The following is an 18,865-nucleotide window of genomic DNA, read 5'->3' as shown; positions in this document are numbered from 1 at the left end:
GGTAAGGTATTATCTGAGCATGCTCGAGTTCTAATCAAGTGTCTTCGGCGTACACGAAAAATATAGTTTCAAGTCCCCGCTCCTGAATGTCTCAAGGCTATTGGACACATGCATTGCCTAACAATCTCTGCATGTGTTGCGACTGTCGAACATCCGTGACACATGCAGCCACAGGGACTGAAACATGTTTTTGGAGCACGTCAAAGACATTCGGTTAGCACCCGAGCATGTTCGGAAAACAACTTATCTCAGCATGTTCGCTCATCACTAGTCTTGATCTTAATATCCCCTTGCTACTAATCTAAGTTCCTTGCACCTAGTGTTATACTTATCAGCCACCGTCTTCAGCAGTTCCCAACACACCTCCGGTCGGTCTCCAGCAGTTTGTGACCTGCCGGGCCGCTTCAGTTTTTGCTGGGTGAACCGGAAATAGCTATTCGATGTAAGTCTATGAGATGCAGAACGAGGGTCTCATAGACTTACACTGAGCGCTTCGGACTGTTCCCTCTGACTTCCGGTCAGTCAGAAATTGCCGGAAAGGCGGTGGGAAGAGCTGAAGATGGCGGCTGGTTAAGTAGAAGGATAGCTTCTGGGAACTTAGATTTGTAACACCACTTCCCAGTAGAATAAAAAAAAACTGCAGGAGTGGCGCTTTAAATAAAATATCCTTGTAACCATTGGATTTCCAAAATTCATATGTATAATTCTTAAAGCAAACCCGTAATTTCAAAATGCTGTACAAGTTCAGCAGCAAATTATAGAACAGGTTGATAAATATTTTTTGAAAAATGTTTCAATATAACTTGTATTTCATTATTTTCAATCCTTGCTCTGTTACTAATGAATCAGCGTTTGAATTGATATGCAAATGAGGCTGAAGAGCTATGGTAGATCTGAAGCTTCTGTCACTCCAGCTCTATTCCCCTCCTCCTGCTTGTCTGATATCCTCTATGCTGTGTGTCTTCAGGCTACAGAGCAATAAGTCAAGCAGGAGGACATGGCGCTGGGTGGGAATAGAGCTGGAGCGACAGAGCCTCACTTACAGCATCAAATTTAATCACTGATTCCCAGCATCGAGTGATCGAACTGGCCATGTAAAGATATTTCTGGACTTTTCTTTGAAAGCTACAGACGCATATAAATAATTTGGGGGGGGGGGGTGAAACCCTGCTGACAGGTTCCATTTAATGTCTTGTTTCTGGCAAGTAATGTGCAGTCTTCAGAGCTACTCTTGCTGTCAAAAATATCAAAATCATGATGGAAATTAATACATCCTATTCTAAGTCGATGGTATTCGGTGCAGGTAATAAATGCTTCCGGCATAGGTGTCAAGGCTCTTTTATGAACAGGAGCAGTAGATAAAAGTCTTAATTTTCAGGGAATTCTGACTTTGCTTCGTTGCCTTTTCCAGGTTTAATCTGAATGTACTTTTGCAGGCCGTCCTGGAAACCATCAGAAAGCTGATGAATACTGATTGCGTGGTGCCTGACTGGCTTCATGATATTATATTGGGGTATGGCGATCCAGGAAGCGCCCACTACACAAGAATGCCGAATCAGATCCCAACATTGGATTTCAATGATACCTTTCTGAGCCTGGACCACCTGAAGGCTTGTTTTCCAGGGCATCAGGTGAAGGTCACTGTGGAAGACCCATCCTTGCACCAGGCCCCTTTCAGGTAACCTTTCCCTACCAGGGACTGAATAATGCTTGGAGCTTTGCATGTCCCAATATTTTTTGCTAATCTGCTGTTTATTCTCAGGATCACTTTTCCTGTCCATGGGGGTAAAGGGAAAAAACGAAAAGAAAGCGATGAAGAAGGACCTATACAAGATGAGCCACCTACATTAATTGTGGAGCCTCACGTTATTCCCAACCGAGGTCCTTACCCCTACAACCAGCCTAAGCGGTAACAGCTCACTTATCTATGCGGTCTTTGTTCTGATTGAGTACTGATACATGAGCACCATGGCACACATCAGTCTGGTACTAGGTTGATGTAAATGTTACACTTAATTAGCTTTGTGTTTTTGTAACGTCGTTTTGTGCTTTTGCATTGTTGCGGACATGTAAGATCTTCAATGTGTCTTGTGTCCAGGAATACCATCCAGTTCACTGCTACCCAGACCGAAGCTATTCGTGCAGGAATGCAGCCTGGACTCACCATGGTAAGACGCCAAATTTGCCATTGAAAGCAATAAAATCACATACCGTTGCCATTATTGCCAAGAGTTGCAATGTTTACTAATCAGATCACTTGTATGAGCTTCATATAGACCAGGGTTCCCCAACTCCAGTCCTCAAGGCCCACCAACAGGTCATGTTTTCAGGATTTCCTTTGTATTGCACAGGTGAAGCAATTATCACCTGAGCAATACAAAGGAAATCCTGAAAACATGATCTGTTGGTGGGCCTTGAGGACTGGAGTTGGGGATCCCTGATATAGACAACATCCAATGGTTTTATGTCTGATTCTTATGTACAGTAGAAAATAAAACCGCCTGTACATGCATATAAAAATAAGGAGTAGTACACCCCACTAACACCCCGTGGAGGACTCGAACAACGTACAGCAACCCCAGGAAGGAAAAGTCATTATGGAAATCACAGGATAGATAGACATTAGAGTGATCTGCAAACGATGAAAAAACAGAAACTAAATTTTTCAAAGCATCCTTGATTTATTCAGTGTGGAGTATGAGCGCCACTTGCAGATATCGTTTATTTATGGGGAAAAAAAAAAACGGAAATTTGGCAACATTTTTGAAAATTTTGCAATTTTCAATTAATTTTTGCACCCTTAAATCAGAGAGTGGAGAGTTAATAAAGATTTTCCACATGTCAACTTTACATCAGCACAATTTTGGAAACATTAATTTTTTTTTTTATTAGGACGTTATAAGAGTTAAAAGTTGACCAGCGATTTCTCATTTTTCCAACAAAATTTACAAAACCATTTTTTTAGGTAACATCTCATATTTGAAGAGCGTTTTGGGGGGGTCAATATGACATAAAATAGCCAAAAGTGACACCATTCTAAAAACTGCACCCATCACGGTTCTCATAACCACATTCAATAAGTTTATTAACCTTTCAGGTGCTTCATGAAAACTGAAGCAATGTGGAAGGAAAACATTAACATTTTACTTTTTTCACAAAAATTTATTTTGGAACCAAATTTTTTTATTTTCACAAAGGTAACAAGAGAAAGTGGACCACAAAAGTTGTTGTACAATTTCTCCTTAGTGCACCAATACCTTGTATGTGGGCGAAAGCCACTGTTTGGGTGCATGGCAGGGCTCAGAAGGGAAGGAAGCACAGTTTTGACTTTTTGAACGCAAAATTGGCTGGAATCAATGGTGGGTGCCATGTCGCGTTTAGAGACCCCCTGATGTACCTAAACAGTGGAAACCCCCCAATTCTAACTCCAACCCTAACACACCCCTACACTCCCCTAATCTCAATCCGAACCCTAACCCCAACAACACTTTAACCCCAACACCACCCCTAACTCTAGTCCCAACCCTAACCCTAATGGAAAAATGGAAATAAATACATTTTTTTTATTTTATTATTTTTACATAACTAAGGGGGTGATAATGGGGGTTGATTTACTACTTTTTTTATTGTGATCACTATGATAGGGTCTATCACAGTGATCAAAATGAACTAATAGGAAAAATTGTTGCTGGGTACACACTCTTATGTATATGTACTGTGAGGTAGCGCTGTCATTCACATAGGGGATCACTCGCTTAGCCGACACAAAACCAGATCCGGCACGGGTTTTCCATAAAACCATTATAGTCCATGCGGTTTATTTATGCAGCATAAACCAAAGCAAGCAACATAAAGTTCATATCAGCATAGCGTCCTTGACAGAGCTTCTCTCTGTCCTCCCTGTGGTCACACAGGTTGGCATACACAGGCTCTTCAGCCTCATAGTTATCTCACCCATGTTCGGGTTTCCTCATGGCTGTTTCTCCATGCTGCAGACATCCATTCCCTCCTGGGAATCACCAGGCACGTGCAGCCATTACACACAGCCACTCCACATGCTGTTAGCCATGAAACACATCTCCCAGCAGGACCTTTCACAACGGACCAACCAGATCCCTGCATTCACCACATGTGACCTACCCTGGCCACCTTATATGGTCCGTAGCCACGCCCACCAGGTCACATGGCTATGACCTCATCATAGGTCCTTGAACCATTCACACACACTTTGGAATAGCGTTCTTAAACACACCCCCTGGGTCCGCCCGTCTCCCCAGTTACCTGGAGACTTCTCGCTGACATATTGACACAACACGTCAGCAGTATCACTGCTGATCAACACACACATCAGTCTCCATCTCAAGGCCACCCACCTTGAGATGCATAATGGTCAATCATGACTCTGCCATTCATCCTCTCTCCTCAGACATCCACAAAGCGCCCTTTAGCGGACACAGTGGTCACTACACCACATACCTCCCCCCTCTGTTCAAACCAGTGGGGTTGAACACACAGCATAACCCCAGGATCTCGGTACCGGGCACTCACTACACCTTGCCCCCCAGGTCGAGAGAACCGTCTCCATCTGTAATACGGCCTCCTTCCTATGTTAGGCCTCCCCCGCCCCCAGCGGTTAGCATATCGGCCCTGATCTTTGGCCCTCCAGTCACAGCCTGTCTGCGTCATCAGACACTGTTTGGTCACCACATTCCTCTCCCTGTTTCTTCTGTTCCTCGACCAGCTCCCCCGGTCAGTACGGTCATACGTCTTAGTTAAGCCTAGTGTCTGGCCTGAGTCTGACTCATTCAGCGTCTCACAGGAACTATGGTCTCTCAACGTCATCCTGCCAGTCGAACTACCACTTGCTGACATTCTTCGGCCATCTGCCATGTCGCTTCTTGGAGGAACCGTTCGGATCCTTACATCTTGGGTTGAAGGCGGCCCCCACCTGGTGTTCCGTACCTCTTTATTGATTCGCCGACGGTCCCACCTCAACTGCTCAATCTCTTGCAGGTACCCCACTCGATACTCTACGAGCATCCGAAAGTCTCTCAGGCTACCTGGTCGTCATCATCAGGAGAGATCCTCACCACACCAGAGATATTGACAAGGTCTTGCATTACCTTCCTGAGTCTTCCAACGATTCTCCCAATCAGAGCTTTGGGTACCGGAACCACATCTTTCCGCAAACCCAGCCGATCCATAGCCTCCTTTGCTAACTCTAGGCGTCCAGCAGCCTTCATATTACTCCGCCTGACCAGCTGTTTGGCGTGGAGACATTGTAAATGCATCTCTTTCAGGACAGCTACCCAGTTTGCTGTATCTTCCCCGGCTGATATTATCACCAACTGCCGAGTCTCAGGTGCCTTGACTGCCTCTTTGAAAGCCTCATGCACACCGTCCTCAGCACAGGCTTCTTGCATGTCTTCGGGTACCTCGATCACAGATTTGAAGGTCGTGGTCTTACTCTCTTCCTGGACAGAAGACTCTGGCTTTACCATGGCCACTTCCCTCACTACCGTTGACCCGACCGGGTGACTGTCTTCTTCAGTTCTTAGCTCACAAACTTCACGAGACTTTATCTCTTCATGACCCTTTGCCACGATTGGTACAGGCAGTTCCGTCTTGTTGTCATTCGCACTCACCCGCGGTAAGTCTTCATCCAACTTCCTCTCCTGCCGAAGATCTCTTACAGTTTCTTTGAATTCTTCCATCTCTACCCTAAGGGTCTTGTTCACACTTTGCCAGGTGGACAGGTGACCTCTGAGCTCCAAGATTTCTTTCTCGAGCTCCTCGACCCTGTGCTCGGCCGTTTGTCTCAAGGCTCTTTCTCGTTTAACATGTTTTTCTACCACTTCTCTGAGGGCCTTATTCAGTCCTTGCCACGTTACCATGTGACCTTTGAGCTCAGAGACTTCTTTTTCTAGCTCCTCTAGTCTGTGCTCCCTGTCTCTCTCAGAGCCATAGTCACCCCAGAGTCTGAGTCACCCCGACTTGCCGAGTCATCCCTCCAGTTACCCACTAACCGTGTGAATACTTCAGCCGTCTTATCAACCAGGTCAACGTCAGTCCTGTCACGAGATGTCGGGTCCGTCCGTTGGGCAGACGTACCCCTTCTTCCGGTCACTTCTACCTCTGACCTCTCCGCATCAGGAGCCGCCACCATCTTAATATCTGTTAGCGCAACCGTAGGAACGTCTCCATCCTCGTACCATAGGTCATCAAACACAACAAAGTCCCGGCCCCCCTCCAAGGTATACACTAAGTCTGGTGGTATACCGCCATCTTGGCACTCACTGCCTCCGGGCCCCTCAAACACCACTCTGTCTAGCGCATAGTTCACAGTGACCCCATGTTTACAGCGATTCTGGGCCATTTTCTAAGTCAGACAGAAAGTGAGAGGAGTTCCTAACAGAGTCACCTGACCCTTTGAGTCCAACCGTCCCGAGATTCCTCCCCGGTGCAGCATCACGGTACACACTTGCAGTCCGTCGTGCTCCGGAAAGTATAACCCACATTCTGAAAACACGCTACACGAACACTGCTGTTCCTCTTTTGACACACCGACTCCTTTCTGGACCACCAGCCCAATTTGGGTCACCGCCCCCCTCTGGTACTCCACCCCCTTTTGGGCTACCACCCCGATTTGGGCCACCGCCCCCTTTCGGGATTTCCCCATGTCCGTTATACCGGTCTTCTCAGACCACAGTTCACACAACACAGTTTATGTCTCTTACGATACCACACAAGTCCTTGTTGGCACCACCACAGCTGCTGGTGTCACCTTCGTAACCCTGCCGAGTTACCGGAAGCCGCTTGTCCCCTTTGTAACCCCGCCGAGTTACAGGAAGCCGCTTGTCACCTTCTTGACTCCCACTGAGCCACCACAGGCTGAGTTGAGAAAAGAAAAAAAACGCTCCATACAAAACTCACGTGTCCTGCATGTGTGCTATTCAGGACGTTCCGTCTCCTCTTGAGACCGTCCAACACACAGGGCGCACCGGGTGCGATTCAGGGAGCGACCCTCCTCGCAGGGTCTCCCCGCACCCCGGCCTCACCAGGTCCAGGGGCTCGGGACTTGCTCTTCAGGACATCCGTTTCCGCCTTAGACTACCCAACACTCGCGCCTCACCAGGTCTAAGGTCATACCACGTGCTCCCGGGATCGGATTCTTTCTCCTAGAATCTCCCAACACTGACCCTCCAGGACCTTTCCTCACTGAACCCTCCAGGTACACAGTCTTACTCACTGACCCTGGTCAGTACCGCACGAACACCAGTCCGTTACCTGTGTCGGCCACACAGGTCCTCGGGTACCTCTTCTCCGCAGAGGCACCTTAGCAATCACCAGTCTTTCTCCAGGGGAAGCGGCCGCACTGGACTCACCGATCCGGACAGTGCCTTACTCACTAGGCCGCCCCACGGTTCCAGAACCACAGCTGGACAGTGGCTTCCCCAATTGCAGGCGGTCACAGGCTCTGCTCACACACGTGGCCGGTCAGTATATTACACGGCTTTCTCGACCGTAAGCCCTCCTGGCTCAGCGTTGCCCTTAGCCACAGAATTTTGCAGTCCTCTTCCGTTGCTCCCATCAACAAGGCTACAATATTGTCCTTTGCAATCTCCACCAATTGTGAGGTAGCGCTGTCATTCGCATAGGGGATCACTCGCTTAGCCGCCACAAAACCAGATCCGGCACGGGTTTTCCATAAAACCATTATAGTCCATGCGGTTTATTTATGCAGCATAAACCAAAGCAAGCAACATAAAGTTCATATCAGCATAGCGTCCTTGACAGAGCTTCTCTCTGTCCTCCCTGTGGTCACACAGGTTGGCATACACAGGCTCTTCATGGCTGTTTCTCCATGCTGCAGACATCCATTCCCTCCCGGGAATCACCAGGCACGTGCAGCCATTACACAGCCATTACCTGGAGACTTCTCCCTGACACATTGACACAACACGTCAGCAGTATCACTGCTGATCAACACACACATCAGTCTCCATCTCAAGGCCACCCACCTTGAGATACAAAACGGTCACTCATGACTCTGCCATTCATCCTCTCTCCTCGGACATCCACACAGCGCCCCCTAGCGAACACAGTGGTCACTACACCACAGTACGTACACACGCCTCCTCAACAGTAAAATAAATATATATATACAGTACAGACCAAAAGTTTGGACACACCTTCTCATTCAAAGAGTTTTCTTTATTTTCATGACTATGAAAATTGTAGATTCACTCTGAAGGCATCAAAACTATGAATTGACACATGTGGAATTATATAATTAACAAAAAAGTGTGAAACAACTGATATGTCTTATATGCTACAGTAGGTTCTTCAAAGTAGCCACCTTTTGCTTTGATTACTGCTTTGCACACTCTTGGCATTCTCTTGATGAGCTTCAAGAGGTAGTCACCGGAAATGGTTTTCACTTCACAGGTGTGCCCTGTCAGGTTTAATAAGTGGGAGTTCTTGCCTTATAAATGGGGTTGGGACCATCAGTTGTGTTGTGCAGAAGTCTGGTGGATACACAGCTGATAGTCCTACTGAATAGACTGTTAGAATTTGTATTATGGCTAGAAAAAAGCAGCTAAGCAAAGAAAAACGAGTGGCCATCATTACTTTATAAGAAACGAAGGTCAGTCAGTCTGAAAAATTGGGTAAACTTTGAAAGAGTCCCCAAGTACAGTGGCAAAAACCATCAAGCGCTGCAAAGAAACTGGCTCACATGAGGACCGCCCCAGGAAAGGAAGACCAGGAGTCACCTCTGCTGAGGAGGATAAGTTCATCCGAGTCACCAGCCTCAGAAATCGCAGGTTAACAGCAGCTCAGATTAGAGACCAGGTCAATGCCACACAGAGTTCTAGCAGCAGACACATCTCTACAACAACTGTTAAGACTAGACTTTGTGCCGCAGGCCTTCATGGTAAAATAGCTGCTAGGAAACCACTGCTAAGGACAGGCCACAAGCAGAAGAGACTTGTTTGGGCTAAAGAACACAAGGAATGGACATTAGACCAGTGGAAATCTTTGCTTTGGTCTGATGAGTCCAAATTTGAGATCTTTGGTTCCAACGACACTGTCTTTGTGCGACGCAGAAAAGGTGAACGGATGGACTCTACATGCCTGGTTCCCACCGTGAAACATGGAGGAGGAGGTGTGATGGTGTGGGGGGTGCTTTGCTGGTGACACTGTTGGGGATTTTTTCCAAATTGAAGGCATACTGAACCAGCATGGCTACCACAGCATCTTGCAGCGGCATGCTATTACATCCGGTTTGCGTTTAGTTGGACCATTTTCTATTTTTCAACAGGAAAATGACCCCAAACACACCTCCAGGCTGTGTAAGGGCTATTTGACCAAGAGGGACAGTGATGGGGTGCTACGCCAGATGACCTGGCCTCCACAGTCACCAGACCTGAACCCAATCGAGATGGTTTGGGGTGAGCTGGACTGCAGAGTGAAGGCAAAAGGGCCAACAAGTGCTAAGCATCTCTGGGAACTCCTTCAAGACTGTTGGAAGACCATTTCCGGTGACTACCTCTTGAAGCTCATCAAGAGAATGCCAAGAGTGTGCAAAGCAGTAATCAAAGCAAAAGGTGGCTACTTTGAAGAACTTAGCATATAAGACATATTTTCAGTTGTTTCACACTTTTTTGTTAATTATACCTGTGGCAAAACATTTCTGTATCCCTGATCACAGCAACGTGGATATGAAATTACTGGTATTGAAAGGTAACTTCAATTCTCAGAGAGAGAGACGAGTTTGGGAGTACAAATTTATGACGACCTTTGACACTCTCAGGGCTGGAATGAATGTGTCGCATGGATTTATGTCTTTTTACATCAACTAAGGAATTTCCTTTTAAAACCTTGTGGGGGCATCACAACACAGAACTAGACCCCAATCAGAGGACCATAAAACATCCGGACTCCTTATCTATGAACTGGTCCAATGTTTATATTTATGTTTCTCCCTCTCCCATATGGATAGTTCTGCTTCACGTCACTTGTCTTATCTATTGCATTTTTTCTAGGCTGTATTGTGCATAAATATGTGACTTCAGATTTTGTATTAAGGCCCCGTCTCACTAAGCAATCTCGGTAGCGAGATCGCTGCTGAGTCACAACTTTTGTGACGTAACAGCGATCTCACCAGCGAGATTGCTGTGTGTGACAGCGATCAGCGAGCGGCCCCCCTGCCGGTATCGCTGATCGCTGCAAGAAACCTCTGGACATTTCTTTGGTCGCTGGTCTCCCGCTGGCCAGCACGCATCGCTGTGTGTGACAGGCGGGAGACCAGCGATCAGGTGTAAAAAATAATAAAAAATATAGTTATTCTCACCTTCCGACGTCCCGTTCAGCCATCCCGCCTCTCTCCACGCTCCGGTCCCAGTGATCCTTTGCACGAATGACCGCAAGACTTTCTTATTCCTCGAGACCGTGACATCTCGCGGTCATTCGTGCAAAGGATCACTGGGACCGGAGCGTGGAGAGAGGCAGGATGGCTGAACAGGACGTCGGAAGGTGAGAATAACTATATTTTTTATTTTGATTCTATTTTTTACAGGATGGCCAGCGATGCCGAGCGCTCGGCATCGCTGTGCTGATCGCTGGTGAAGCTGTCTGTGTGACAGCTCACCAGCGATCACATAGCGACTTACTAGCGATCCTGACACCTTGATATCGGTGTCGGGATCGCTGGTAAGTCGCTTAGTGAGACGGGGCCTTTAGTCTATGCCTGATGAAGAGACCTGAGTAGTCTCGAAAGCTTGCAATGTGTTACCATCTTTTCAGTTAGCCATTAAAAGGTATCAACTACTGAGGACTCTCAATCCTGAATATTTTGTTAATTATATACTTCCACATGTGTTACTTCATAGTTTTGATGCCTTCAGAGTGAATCTACAATTTTCATGGTCATGAAAATAAAGAAAACTCTTTGAATGAGAAGGTGTGTCCAAACTTTTGGTCTGTACTGTATATATTTATATATTTATAATGATCTCACCCAGAAGCTGTTGCTATGAGATGTGGAAACAGCAGACAGACATATGAGTACAGTGATGGAGTCTGCATTATATTGCCCTGCCCTGACTCCCCGATGATCACACATGCTCCTGCACTTTGGCGCGGTGTTTAGTTGCAGTACACCAGCAGCATGCCGTGCCCTCGCTCTGTTCAGTGTCTGCCTGGGATTACAGCCCCAGCTGTTTGCTGTGCTCTGTGTTACTATGGCTTATAACCAGTCGGCACTTCCCAGCATAGGTACTGCAGTTCATATTGTGCCACTAGGGGGGGCAATATCACTACTCCAGATACAAAGCACACATCCACAGTCTAGTAATGGAGTAAAACTGCAGGAATCCACAGTTCGCTGTGTATTATTGAGTGACAGTATGCGGTGTCCATTGTAAGAAGATCCCCATAGCCCTGCGCCCTAGGGGTCTCGCTCACAGAACTACGTATTATATGCCTTTAGAAAAAAGTTGAATTTACAAGAGATTTTTTTTCCATTGTACAACAGGTTGTTGGACCTCCTGGGACTGGAAAAACAGATGTAGCCGTTCAGATTATTTCTAATCTGTACCACAATTTCCCTGAGCAGCGGACTCTTATTGTCACTCATTCTAACCAGGTAAAGTGTTTATTCTTTCTTTGCGTAAATGTATTTTTTTCCCATACAAATAAGAGACAATTCTCTTCTTCCTGGATGGACGCCATCAGACAGAGAGGTCAGTGAGGAGGAGGCCGTGTAGAGACACGCGCCCCCTGCTGTCAGTCATCACCGTCCCTGGCTTTATTGTACCGCTATGTTTGGAAGACCAGCTTGCATTTGCCTTCAAGTAAAGTGCTTTCCATAGTGAAGGCCGGTGCCTGCCCCTTAGGTTATCTGATCTCCATGTGCTACCGGCCCCCCTCCCCGTGTGTGTCCATCTTCTCTTTCTATGGTATCTTGATTGCTATTGGTTAATAGTATATTGTTGTTGTTCAGTCCCGACCCACAAAGCCGTCCTCCGACTGTCCCCAATAATAGACATCCAGAGTTTTATCTCCTCTCTGCCCATAAGAGGAATAAATAACTGTACAAGACCCCACTACCCACCATCATGGTCTCTTATAACCCTACTTAACGCTTATCTTTTTATAACCCTTACACTACAGATATTATTTCACTTTTTTCACATTTTGCATTTTTGGTAGGCAGCACAATTTTTAAACTTTTGACGTGTACTAGCAAGCCATAAATGCAAAATAATAATAGAAAAAATATTAAAGGAGCACTCAAGCATTTTTTTGGATTGTTGACAATCATTCGTGTGTGTGTGTGCCAAACGTATAAAAGTACCCGAAACCGTATAAAAAAAATTAAAGGGGCAGAAAAGAAATATCCACTGCGCTCCCAGGCAACATGTTTCACACCTGCATTTGCTTGATAAAGGACATTGTGGGTCTGAAACATGTTGCCTAGGAGCGCATCGGATGTTTAGCTTCTGCCCCTTTAATTTTTGTGCTGTTGTGTTCAACCAATTTTTGCGCCTTTTATACTGCAGGATCAATAAAATAATTATTTTAAAGAAGGTGTGAGTGTCGACTATCGTTTGGACTTTATAGTCTTGTTCTTTTGGACTTGGACCTCATTCAGACATCAGTATTTTCCATGTACAAGAAAGAAGGACCATTGCCGATTTTGATCCAAATCTTGATCAAGTTCGGACATGGCTCCATTTATTGTTTGAACAGACTGCTCGGTTTCACGGACTTCCGATACGAGTGCTATAAATGAAAATCTCAGATGGCACTCATATGAGGAAAAACTGACGTATGAATGTGGCCTAACATTGAGAAAATTCCCTCCGATCGACTTAGAAGGCGATGTGGGAGCAGGCCGGTCACAAATGCGGTCCTGTGATGCCCAGAGCGGCACTGGGAATGGAAATTGATCGCAATGTTTACACAGCAGCGCTGGAGTCCTGGGTTCGAATCCCACCAAGGACAACATCCGTGTTTGCGTGGGTTTCCTCCGGGTACTCCGGTTTCCTCCCACATTCCAAAGACAAAACTGATAGGGAATTTAGATTGTGAGCCCCATCGGGGACAGTGATGATAATGTGTGCAAAACTGTAAAGTGCTGTGGAATATGTTAGCGCTATATAAAAATAAAGATTATTATTATTATATAAACACAATGATTTTGTAACCGATTAATGGTTTTGTAAAAAAAAATAAATAATACATTAAAGTTGAGCCTTGGTTACCCGTTGTTTACCCTGGATACCAGCGTGCTCGCTGGTCGTGATCAGGTATCCAGGGTAAACAGCGGGTAACTAAGAGCCGCGCGGCGCTTAGTTACCCACTGTTTACCCTGGATACCAGCGTGCACGCTTGTCCTGATCGATGGTGAGTCTGCCTATGTGACAGCTCACCAGAGATCAGCTAACTATGTCCCTGCAATCCCATCCACGTCGGATCGTTGGTGGGATCGCTGGGACATTGAAGCGTGTATCGGGGCCTTAAGTGACACATCGCTGGAATCAGGGTCTCTGCCCCTGTATTATGCTTCTGTCTGTTACATCGCAAACACCTGCCAATTTCCTTCAGAATACGCAGAGTTTACAAACCCCACCTTGGCCAAATGTTTCCATTCATGTATCTATCATCCGATCTAGAAAAAAAAAAAACTGGTTTCACGCTGGAAAATTCCAATCCGTCACATGGCATTTTATGTAGAAACAACTTTGGAATTCATTTTATATATCCATATATCCTAGTGGTTCTATTTTTTGAGTTTCGTAAGTAATAAAAAAAATACAAAAAATTACAAAAAAAATTTGAAAGAAATGTCACTTTTCAAACTTAATGAAACAGACTTAATTAATTAAAACAGGTACACCACACAAAATAGTCATTACCTGGCCATCTCCCATATATACTTTGTGATGGCATCATTTCTTTAACGCCCATTTCAAATTTAGTAGCAGTTTTTCAAAATTTCACCAAACTTTTTGACACCTAAATTTATAGGGACATATTCAATTTTAAAGTGCTGTTGCTAGGCCCCATTACACCCCATTTAATGAAGTGCTCCTTTTATACTATTCAAAGTACTGTTTTGCACGTTTAACCCTTCTGATGCTTCATGTAATGTAACGTAAAGTGGAATAACTAAATTATAACTGCCAATTTATTTTCATAAAAATGTAATTTTAGCCTCAAATTTTTCATTTTCAAAAGGAGCAATGGGAGAAATTGTCTAAAAATAAATAAATAAATGGTGGTGTATGTTCTCCAAAGTATGGAAATAATCATTACATGGTCATGCACTGCACAGAAGGGAAGGAGCGCTGTTTGTAGCTCAAATTTTGCAGGAATGGTTTCGTTTGCAGAGCCGGGTTGGGGGTTGTATTGGTACAGATTACCCAACCCCCCTATTTTTCAAACTATAACCATCAAGACATTTATGAAGAAGTGTAATGACCATTTTTCCCCCAAAAGTGTCTTCTAGAAATGTGCGTATGCGTCAAAAAGTGACCCCCTCCCCTCCAACTCCCCCCCCCATTTAGAGTTTAGTTTTTTCAATCTTGGCTGTGTGGAATAAGTGACAAATTAACGTTGATCCTAAGGGTCTGTACGATTAACGAGATACCACATTTATGTACTTGTATTGATGTTTTCCTCCATTCCTGTATTGTATCTGTAGACCATTCACTCTCATGCTAACACATCTGACCACCATGAGAGTGGTGGTCTGTGCTAACTAGGTCTAGTAGCCAGTTCCAAAAGTTACAGCTTGTTAGGGCCGGCTTCCCTCCCAGTGTACAGAGTCAGAGTGGAGCTCTCCCTAGTAGTCACGGCGGGGCCTTCAGCCACTGTCTTGTTCATTTCCATTCAGTTTTCCTGGGACATTCAAATAGTACAGGAAGGGTGCCCCATTATTTAACCAGTATAAAACCATGCAATATTTGGGATAGCAGTAATGCTAAACTGTAACCGGCCTGTGAACGCTGCTTTTCTTCCCAGTAGTCACATCAGGTCCCCAACATACCCCATTGCCACGACCTATGACCTCAGTTGACACAGCCACAATCCGGTCAGTCATCAAGACCAATGTAAGACATCTGTGTGCACGAGCCCTGCCCCAATCGCTCCTGCAGGAGATGATCCAGCTGGATGAGGTCAATGTTTGATCTAGCTCCACGCTTTCGGCACCCGGTGGACAGCATAGGGAGCATAGCCTAGTCACCACCACGCCATCATGGGCATATTAATATTATGAAAATGCAGATTCACTTTTGCGCCTTTAACTTCATATCAAAGTAATGCAGATGGGAGGAAAGTTTTTTTTTTTTTTTTTGTTTGGCTTAGAGACTGGTTGTTTCTACATCTGGAGTCCTGTCTTGCTCTCTTTTCTCCTGGTGGTTGCCCGGGTGTCTGACCGGTGGCATCTGTGTAATGGCACCTAGCTGACCACTTCCAGACCTGTTCCCCTTCGCATTTCCATGCTTGCCTGCGCCACCCCCCCGATTTCCTAGAACATCCACTTGCGGTCTGTAAATACCTCTCCCCTCCTGTCCCTATCAATCTGCAGGCACTCAACCAGCTGTTTGAGAAGATTATGGCCCTGGATATTGACGAGAGGCATCTCCTGCGTCTTGGGCACGGAGAGGAGGAGCTGGAGACGGAGAAGGATTTCAGCAGGTGAGCCGCAGGGAGCAACCAGGGTTAACTCATTCAGCGCTGGAATCCTCCAACACTGAGACCATGGTAACAAAGAATGCAAGAAGGAGGATGTGCTCATGTTGTGGTCACAGAAAGAAGTATGGTGTCAATAATCACAGTTGCAGTATCCAACCTCTCAGGATGTTCTAGCTGTCTAGTCTGAACAGTTCCTCTGATTTCTCTTTAGAGCACATTATTGGTTATAGATAATTGGGGTGAAGGCTATGGTCTGAAGACAGACCATTGCCAATCGCAAATATATTTATTTTACTCATTTATATAGTGCCATCATATTATACAGCGCTTTACACACATCATTTCTGTCCCCATTGGGGCTCACAATCTAGATTCCCTATCAGTATGTCTTTGGAATGAGGTAGGAAACTGTGGAACCTGGAGGAAACCCACACAAACACCGGGAGAACATACAAACTCCTTGCAGATGTTGTCCTTGGTGCAATTTATACCCAGGACCCCAGTGCTGCAAAGTAACAGTGCTAACCACTGAGCCACCATGCTTTACTTACTTTCGCCTGATAAGATGTGATCTCTGGTCTGGCAGCAAATACACATGGTCTTGTTCTGAACCCCAACACATAGATGAGCCGAGCTAAGACAGCGGCCGACCTTACATGCATACTATTGCAGAAAGGACCTATGACCATACTGACGTGTACTTTATAGTCAGCCACATGCCTGTTTCGTTTAGCTCTGCCTCATGCATTTTCTTATGGCTTTTCAGTCATGGCGTGGATTATTATTTTAACCATTGTAAATACCATATAATCCCAATTATCATTTATGTAAATATCTTCTAATCTTTCCAGGTACGGACGAGTGAACTATGTGCTGGCCCGCAGGCTGGAGTTACTGCATGAAGTGGGACGTCTACAGGAGAGTCTGGGGGTCCCTGGAGATGTGTCTTATACTTGTGAGACAGCTGGCCACTTCTTTTTGTACCAGGTAAAAATTAAACTTTTTATTATTTTGCTCCCTTATACAGCGCCATTAATTCCACAGCGCTTTACAGACGTCGTCATCACTGTCCCCATCGGTGCTCACAATCTACTTTCACTATCAGTATGTCTTTGGACTGTGGGAAGAAATGTTAGGACACCCCACACTAGCAAACTCCTTGCAGATGTTGTCCTTGGTGGGATTTGAACCCGGGACCCCAGCGCTGCAAGGCCGTAGTGCTGCCCACTACTAAGAGCTTGTCTTGTTAGTATGCCCTAATGGGGCGAGGGGTTGCCCGCTCCTGATCCAGAATAGAGATACGATTTGTAAAAGTGACCACACTATGGTGGACATAGACCATTGTTCAGAAGTGCACCATTTATTTAGAAACTAGTTTTTTAATGCTGAATTGATATTGGCCTTATGACTCCTAAACTCTTTAATCTTATTTTTTGGCATCCCTGCAGATTATGTCACGATGGGAGGCTTACCAGAGCAAGGTGAAAACCAAGTCGTCCCAAGCTCCTGAGGTCGGCGACATTGCCAAGTTCTTCCCTTTCCACCAGTACTTCTCCAATGCACCCCAACCAATATTCAAAGGATGCTCCTATCAGGAGGACATGGAAATTGCTGAAGGATGTTTCCGACATATTAAGAAAATATTTACTCAGCTAGAGGTGAGTATTGTCCAGGACGGAGCACAATCCTGTAAGGTGATCTCTCCCGCGGTCGTGCTCCACAGCTTACATTATTCTCTTGTGAAAGCAAACCCTGCACCGAGCAGGAAATGTTTACCGCCAGGATTATTAGGTGATTGTGCCCGTACTGTAGGTTGTGGGGATAAATCACAGCCTCGATGCTGAGGTTTAGGTAAAGGAAAAAATACAGCTGTGGCTGGAGAGAGGGTGAGCTATAATCAACAGACATTACTTACACCAGTGCTTTTTACATCTGTTATATAATTCTTTAGCAGTTTCCCCATTTAGGTAGATCACAAATACTATAATAACGAGCAGGTAGATTACAATGGTCTGTGCTTTTTTTTCCACCTGCGCAGGAATTTCGAGCTTTTGAGTTGCTACGCAGCGGACTGGATCGTTCCAAGTATCTCCTTGTGAAGGAGGCCAAGATCATCGCCATGACTTGTACACATGCAGCTCTAAAACGTCATGACCTTGTGGATCTGGGTTTCAAGGTAAATCGAAGATATTGGCAGGAATAGTAGAAATACAATGACACTGTGAAAACATTCTGAAAAAAGAACCTAAAAATGACCAATAAGTGATCGAAGAGGGACTGTTGTTCAAAATCGACAACTTTTAGAACGTCTCTTGCTCTAAAAGGCCTGAAGGAATTCTACTAACCTCCCAAAGATTTTAGTAGTACCCCATCTTCTGCTTGGGTTACTGGTGGACATACCATTGGTGTAACCAGGTGGTCAGGGGCCACGTCTACCTTCAAAGCAGATATAATTGGGCATTATGATAAGTTATTGGACTGCAAAGGGCCCATATATTGTTGGTGCACAGGGGTCTGTGTTCGCTTTTGGCTTGGGTATTCCCTTTCTAACATTTATGGCAGATGCATACAGGTGTTGGTCCAACCTTTTTGTCCCTCGTTTCTCAGCTAAACGGAGGTCCTGTGATCCTTGTTGGCCAATTAACATTGGCCTTTCACAAAGACAATGGAGACATGGCGTTGTCTCTTCCTTCACATCTAAGGGGGCCATGATACAAGCAGTAGATCTCTTTGCGACAGTACTTGGCACTAAGCAACAAAAGGTATGGATACACCATGTTCGTGCATGATAAGAATCCACTTTACCTTTCCCCGTGACAGTTTTCAAGGGGGATTGAGTTGTTTCCAGTGGATTTCTCCAATTATTACAGGTCTTAGCAGCAGGACTTCCTGTGATGGGATCATTTTTGGTGTATCGTCCTACAAAGCGAGAACATCTCCTTTAATTTATTAAAAAAGATGGCATGTCTATATATTATGCATATATGTCATTTCTGCTTATTGCTAATGCTCACAACTAGCCGTGAGCCTGCAGTAATTGATTAGCTTAAAAATGGACGGTGACAGCTTCTCGTGGCTACAATGATACAGCAGCCAGCAATCGTGCGAGGTATTTTAAGGTAACCTCATCCAGAATCGTTTGGCATTGTTACCTGCTTTA

General features: G+C 45.3%; 1 protein-coding gene across 1 annotated transcript in view; it reads left to right on the top strand.

Annotated features, from left to right (window-relative positions):
- The window catches only part of AQR (aquarius intron-binding spliceosomal factor), a 183,795-nt gene that overhangs the window by 123,965 nt on the left and 40,965 nt on the right, over window positions 1-18,865 (top strand). The window contains exons 20-27 of the mRNA XM_073577867.1: window positions 1,437-1,678; window positions 1,763-1,909; window positions 2,099-2,168; window positions 11,537-11,647; window positions 15,599-15,708; window positions 16,557-16,692; window positions 17,154-17,363; window positions 17,744-17,881. Coding sequence (XP_073433968.1) covers window positions 1,437-1,678; window positions 1,763-1,909; window positions 2,099-2,168; window positions 11,537-11,647; window positions 15,599-15,708; window positions 16,557-16,692; window positions 17,154-17,363; window positions 17,744-17,881 — 1,164 coding nt within the window. The remainder of the gene's footprint in view (window positions 1-1,436; window positions 1,679-1,762; window positions 1,910-2,098; window positions 2,169-11,536; window positions 11,648-15,598; window positions 15,709-16,556; window positions 16,693-17,153; window positions 17,364-17,743; window positions 17,882-18,865) is intronic.

Source organism: Dendrobates tinctorius, unplaced genomic scaffold (genome assembly GCF_039654945.1).
Source record: "Dendrobates tinctorius isolate UK_male_01 unplaced genomic scaffold, ASM3965494v1 ptg000057l, whole genome shotgun sequence".
Lineage (NCBI taxonomy): Eukaryota > Metazoa > Chordata > Amphibia > Anura > Dendrobatidae > Dendrobates > Dendrobates tinctorius.
This window is presented reverse-complemented; position numbering and strand designations above follow the sequence as displayed.